Source organism: Pelmatolapia mariae, linkage group LG14 (assembly GCF_036321145.2).
Source record: "Pelmatolapia mariae isolate MD_Pm_ZW linkage group LG14, Pm_UMD_F_2, whole genome shotgun sequence".
In the NCBI taxonomy this organism is placed as follows: Eukaryota; Metazoa; Chordata; class Actinopteri; order Cichliformes; family Cichlidae; genus Pelmatolapia; species Pelmatolapia mariae.
The window spans coordinates 29,421,942-29,428,948 of NC_086239.1; the positions used below are offsets into that span (position 1 = coordinate 29,421,942).

A 7,007-nucleotide genomic window follows, 5' to 3' on the forward strand; every position below is an offset into this window, starting at 1 on the left:
GTCCTTTAGCATCTGTAATGACACTTGTAGTTTGTCCTTTCTCCATATGCGCTCAGCTCAACGGCACTCTCGTCTGACAGCTCGGGTCATGTTGTTCAGCCAGGGCTCAGATTTAGTTTTAAGCAGCCTGGTTTTTAATGGAGCCACAGTGTCCAAAGCAGTCCCGCAGGTGGAATAAAGCCAAGAGCTCAGTTCCTCAGTCTGGGTGCATAAAAACTCCAGGATTTTATAGCTCTGGTTAAAAACTCATGAAAACTGCTCAGCAGTGGAGGAGTTAAAAATGTGACAGCGCTGAGCAGCAGTACGAGGTTTAACTGAGGTACAGGCAAGAGGAACTACAAACATCACACTACTATGGTCAGAAAACACAGGATCACAAATCTCTATGTTAAAAACAGAAAAACCATGAGATAAAACAAGATCCAGTGTGTCCACGTTCATGTGTGGGACCGGTCACACATTGCACCAAATTAAAAGAATCGATAAGGTTTAAAATGCCCTTTGCCATGGGCATGTCAGGGCAACACACATGAATATTTAGAAAAAAACACACAGGAAGAAATTTCAAATGCATGCATGAGGTCCAATAATGTGCCAAAAAGACCATAACACTTCTGTTTTTTTTTCTGCTTTTAGTTTGGGTGTCTTTTTCTAAGCGCCTTTAACTTGTCTGCCTGTCTGTCCATTTGATTTTGATATATATATATACACAGGGCATGTAGCTCTTTAACCACAGGGGGGCGACCTTGTGTGTTTTTGCAGAGCTTTCACTTCATTGTTAGATTAATTTACAGGTACAAGATTGTCCAACACAAGGCACATTCAGGCCTTGTAGAAATTGAGATGAAAGCTTTGACAGTTACACAGAAATACCATGGGTGAACACTCCAATTTCAGTATTAGCAGCAGCCATTAATACCATGTAATCAGAAATCAGAAAGCTATAATACAGAGGTCCCCAACCTTTTTTCCGCCACGGACCGGTTTATGCCTGACAATATTTTCACGGACCGGCCTTTAAGGTGTCGCGGATAAATACAACAAAATAAAACTAGAACCCGTACCGAAAAAAAAAGAAGATTTATTCATAACACACGTGAAAAGACCCAGGAAAACCGAGTTAACGATAAAAACGATAACAAAATAACGCTGAAAACCGATAAAAAAAAAAACTGAAAACCATACATTTCACACCTGAGCCTCAACTCTCGCGGCCCGGTACCAAACAACTCACGGACCGGTACCGGTCCAAGGCCCGGGGGTTGGGGACCGCTGCTATAATACACTGTTTCAGGGTTTAAACATGGGGGGGGGGATTGCTCACAATCTTAAAGGCCTTTCAACAGAACAAAGACAATTTTTTTTCTTTTCTTCTTTACATCAAAATCTATAAAAGGGCAGTTTAAGCAGACCTGATCATACAGAACTGGATATTTGGAGCACTTGACACATAGGAATATGATATTTCCATGAATATCTGTGTCTAATGAAGTCAAAAGTAATATCAAGAGTAAACGTCATGAGTGTTGTATATATTAAATTCATAGAAGAACAAGTCTCTTTGTATTTTTTGCTTTTACTGTAGAATTTCCATATCCAACAGTCATACATCATAACATCATATCTTTTATTCATTTTTCTTATTATTAGTTTTTATACTGTGGCAACCCCAATGCAATGTTATGCAAAGTGTAAGATAATGAAGATATAAATTCAAAAAATGCACAAAATATGCTCCCAGTGCTTTGTTGCACCCTTGTAGTTTGGATCCTGCTGGCATAGTTGGCATCAGTGAGTAAAGAAATGATTTGTTTTCTCACAGCAGTAAGTAGTCTAGTCATTATACTCATAGAAAATGTTTTCCGTTTTATTAGATGTCCTTTAAAAAGAACAGCGTTAGAAAAGGATGAATGAATATAGAAATGCACCCTGTATTGTATGTCCCTCCTCGGCTTCCGTTGGAGCCCTTTGCTCGACGCGTTGTAATTGCGACCGATCAATATGGCCGCGCTCAGGAAGGGAGCAGTGTATCTCCGTTTCGTCAGGTAAGGCATTAAGGTTGAATAAACGTACGTACTGATTTTGTCATCAGGTCGATTTATCCTAGGCTGAACTGACTTTTGAAAAGAAAATCCTTTAGTGTAGGAAAATGATTTTTTGTTTGATATCGCGGTTAACAATGGCAACGGGAAGTTATGAGTCTTAAAGTCATAACTCATCTACGCTTAAATGAGCGTTGTTTTTGTGACTCAATAAAAATGTTAAAAATGACATTCATTTGTAAACCAGCTTCACTTTTGTTTTAATTTTTTATTTGGTTTTTGTTTGTTTGTTTGTTTTTTCCCTCGTTGGGCTTTTTGAGCTTTGGTACCTGACCGACTGGTAAAAACGTCATGAATTTCACTGGAATTCGCAGCCTGAAACTGAAAGTATTTTTTTTGTTTTATCAGGAGTTCCGGTGGTGTCCTGCTGAGCAGCAGAAAGCCTGCAGTCAGTAAACTGGGAAAATGGAGAAATATTCTATACACAGGTGTAGCGTCGTTAGCTGTGGGCGGTGGGCTGTGTGCTGTACCTTTCAAACAGGTGAGTCGGCCTCCCTGCCGCCGCAGTTGTTACAAACTTCACAGCAGTATATATCCGCAACCTGACCTACTTTACATGTTTATGTTCTGTGTCTTTGCTACAGGTTGAACCCCTTTCTCATGACTCCCTAATCAAAAGAGCAGCCTCTCTGGCGACCGACAGCTCAAGCACTTTTCTCTCTCAGACCAGTCTAGCACTAATAGATGCCGTCACAGAGTACGCCAAAGTAAGTCTGGATCTTATGGGAAACTTTCTGTCCAATTAGTAAAATCTAGTCCAAGTTCATGTTTATTGTAGCATTTTTACCATCACAATTGATGGGAATTTATCTCGATGGGCTCACATATACTGCAAGAAACATCCAACAACACACAACTCTGCACAACATGGTATAAAAATACAAGTTCATGCTATAGATCACCCCATAAAGAACTCCACTGGATCAGTTTTCTTTAAAATGACTTTAGTGGAACAACAGTCCACAGTGCAAGAGGATCATTTAATATACAGCTTAATATATAACTTTTAATTATTAAATTTTTTATTGCTATTATAATAAAGATAATAGTATAAGTTTCAGTGCATAATACATTCAGATTATATCATCACAACTGGATGTAAATAAACTGAATTAATAAAAGGTTCAGTGCGTATTTAAGCTTGGGGGTAGGTATTACTCCTGAAGTCTGATATTCTGCTACTATTACTCTTGTATCTTTTGCCTGATGGGAGAACATTGAACAGGTTATGTGAAAACTAATACTACATTTTTCTACTAAAGTATATACTGATCAGCCACAAAATTAAAGTTGAGTAGTAACTGCCCAAACAGTTTTCACCTGTTATGACATGGTCGCTCTGTGCCCATGCTCAAATCTTGGCAGCAGATCCTTTGGATCCTGTTTTCTGCAGGGTGGTGTGGGCTCCATAGATCAGATCGTTCTGGCCCATCACCTAAAGATTATACTGTGATCGTAGGGGTTTGGAGGCATTATATTGTGTTTTTGCTAATGTTTATTTATTTGGTTTCTTGTGTGTGCGTGCCCCTTTATTTTTGCATTAATTAAACATAATTCAGTTTGTGGCTCCATAATGTAGTACTTAGTATAGCAAATTTGATTTAGCAGATGAAAGGATGCTGGTTCAATTCCATTTGAGGAATTCCCCCTTGGGGTTGTGAGAGGAAGGACATCCGGCGTAAAATTCAGCCAAATCACTACCTGCCTACCTGCTGTGATGAGCCCCTGTGAAAAGGCAGTAGCCAAAGTAGCTGCTTGTTCTTTTTCCGACAGAATGCCTTTCCTGTCTGTGGGAAACAGTAGCCCGATCATGCCTTGCTCAAAGCAGTAACATCATCACTCTGTCATCAGCAAAGCAGACAATCACATAATTCAATATCCAAACACCTGGTCCACAGACTCCTCAGTCTAACATCTTGTAAAGGTTATTACTACTGATGACACCCACTGGCAACTATACCTATCATCAAGCGTTGCCCAGTTCTAAATAAGAATTAGTAGACTATCAGTAACTATGATCAATACATGTGTTCACGAAATCCTCAAAACATAGCAAGAAAAACTGGTATAAAAACATCATACTGTGACTGTTATGAACCGTGTGTTTCAGCAAATACTATTTTTGTTAACATAACCGAGGCTGTTTCAGTTGCTTAGTACAGGTCAGTGAGAGAAAAACAAGTAACAATGTCTAAATTTGTCACGTGTAACAAAAAAAATGTTCTTACAAAAATTAGTTTTTCAGCATTTTGGGGTGAGTTAGTTTCTTTTTTGTCACATCCCCATGAAAAAATAGTTCACACAGCACACTTGTTTTTATTTATTATAAAAACAACACAGTGTCCCTGTAAATAAATGTCAGTAAACGACCTGTGGATCATGTGTCATGTCTGGAACAAATGCATCAGTGAGGTATTTTTTGACCTCTGCAGTGGCATCAATACTTGCACTGTGGGTACAGCTGGGTTTCACTGTCAAAGAGTTCCCACAAACTATCTGCTGATTCTTTTGCTGTGGTTGCTGCTGACACTGATGATGATCATAATGACATATGTTTTTTGGGCATTTAGTGTCATCGGGTTTGTTCAGCAGTCTGCTGATCAAACATAGAAGCACCAGAAAAGCCACTTGTCAAAAATGGCATGAAACGAACCAAAACATCAGTTAGCTGTGGTCATATGATGTGGCTATTTTGAACCATGTTTCAGACCAGTGTACAGAATATCATGTAAGGCCAGTATCGAGTTTCCCATTCCCAGTGAGTACACATCATGCCTGTTCAAAAAACTGCTTATTAGCTTGATAAATAAAGGTTTATAAAATCACGAGTTTGCAGACTGCAGTGCTTATCCTGCTCAGTGCAACACATTAAACTGCATGTGAAAATGCCTCCAAATATCACTTTGATCCAACACTTTCATGCTCTCAGATTGCATCATAAATCTAGCAACTGTTTAATCTTGCAGTTAAAACCATTAAAATAAAGTTTAATTTGTTTGAACATGTGCAGTGGAGAGATGGACAACAGTAAATGGTGACTATGGAGCTGTTTAGGGATGAAGTGAAGAAAAAGACAGGGAAATTGTTGGTGTGACTTAAGATAATGTAAAGGATAAGGTGAAGTGGGGATAGATGTTCTGCTGTGGTGACCCCTGAAGTGTTCCTACTCTATAAAACTATCCAAAGTACTACTAAGTTGTTCTTTAATAAGCTCCTTGTCCTTATTCCAGGCTGTGCACACACTCATTGCCCTACAAAAACGATATCTGGATTCACTGGGAAAACTGACCCCAGCAGAGGAGGATTCAGTCTGGCAGGTGATCATTGGCCAGCGTGCAAAGGTCAGTCTGCATTGCTCTCTTTGGTTAGAAGTATTTAAAGAAAAGCATCTCGTTTTGTTTTTTGTTTTGTTTTTTCGTCATTCTTTGTAAATGTTACCACAGATTTGCAAACAGGTTGCTGTAGATCTGTTTGGGTCTTATTCTGATTTTGTCCTAACAGGTTAATGACAGACAGGAAGACTGCAAGCATTTCGAGTCAACCTGGTTCAGTGCAATGAAGCTCTGTGAAGCAGCAGCTGAGGCGGCATACACATCAGGTGTGTTTTTAAAAAAAAAAAAAAAAAAAAATCTGAGCTATTTGGCCTGTGTGGTACAACAGTCAGGTTGTAGTGTTGAGGCAAGTTCTCTTAGGGTTCATCTTTTTGAAGCTTTCTACATTGCCATTTGTGGTGGTTTCTGTTCAGGTGCTGACAGTGTTGCACCTTGATCGGTGTATGGATCATTTGCTGTCACTCTGCAGACAGACAGGTTTTTGCATTTAAACAGAATGGAGATGATGGACAAGGAAGGCTGCCTAATGACTTTAGCTAATGTCTGAACTGGACAGGGTGTTGTGTGAGTCTTTGAACACTGTGTTTGCATTTGTGTATTTTTTTTCAGGGGCTGAGCATGCGTCTGTAACCGCAAGGACGAACATTCAGTTGGCCCAGTCGCAAGTGGAGGAGGCACGAAAACTCTCACTAGATGCAGATAAGAAGTTGGCCGAGACTAAAGTAATGGAGGTTCAAAGGATGGCACAGTATGCCGCCTCCTTAGAGAATAATGAGGAGGAAGAGGTGCCCGAGGCTTATCTAAGAGAAGACTGAAACAAACAGCCACAAGTATCAGAAAACAATAACTTCTCATCATCCTTACACTGTCTTCTTTTATGATCTGTAATATATTTGGTTTGGTCAAACTGATGTGCTTACATCAACAACATCAACAAAAACTTCTGAAAAAGTGAAGGGTATCTATAATTCAGAGCTTCTTGGAAGAGTGTTTCTTTAATGGGGTTTTTTTTTGGTTACCAACAGTGAACGAACACAAATCATTTGTATTATGTCAAGATTTATTGCAATAAAGACAAACATCCTGTGTAAACAAAATGCAAACTGTTTTTCGTGTTGTTGTTATGGTGTTAATCCACAGAAAATGCGTTTATAATTCCTGCTAAAATTGGATGGGAGACCGTGTGTCCACTTTACATTGTTGCCAAACTCAATTTTTAGTGTTTCAAATGAGATGCACGAGTGCCAACTATGCGAACAAAATATCCCCTGTGGTCATTGTGAAAATGTTCTGTTTTCTAAAATGACCAGAAGCCACTTTGTAAACACAGTAAGTTTGCCCAGATAACTGAGTGTCAAGCACCTTCTTTGCGCATTACAATAATTCTTGCATGTTTTGTTTTGTTGCAGTTGAAATGTCTACAGATTCCCACCCGTATGTCCCTCTGAAGACGTCTTTAAAACGGCGTTAGCTTGCTTGTTATTTGTATCTCTTGTTTTCACTCAGCAGCTTTACCTTCACTGCTAATTACCCATGTCCTGATTCAGTTCAATAGAGCTTTTAGGCAGGTTTT

The 7,007-nt window shown here is 39.2% G+C and overlaps 1 protein-coding gene across 1 annotated transcript; it reads left to right on the forward strand.

The window, feature by feature from the left end:
* The first annotated feature begins 1,966 nt into the window (after positions 1–1,966).
* Positions 1,967–6,537, forward strand: LOC134641136 (diablo IAP-binding mitochondrial protein-like). The gene is made up of 6 exons (XM_063493373.1): positions 1,967–2,045; positions 2,451–2,583; positions 2,687–2,809; positions 5,333–5,443; positions 5,604–5,700; positions 6,044–6,537. Exons 1-6 carry the CDS (start codon positions 2,002–2,004, stop codon positions 6,247–6,249), a joined length of 714 nt encoding a protein of 237 aa, XP_063349443.1. The 5' UTR covers positions 1,967–2,001; the 3' UTR covers positions 6,250–6,537.
* Positions 6,538–7,007: the final 470 nt, after the last annotated feature.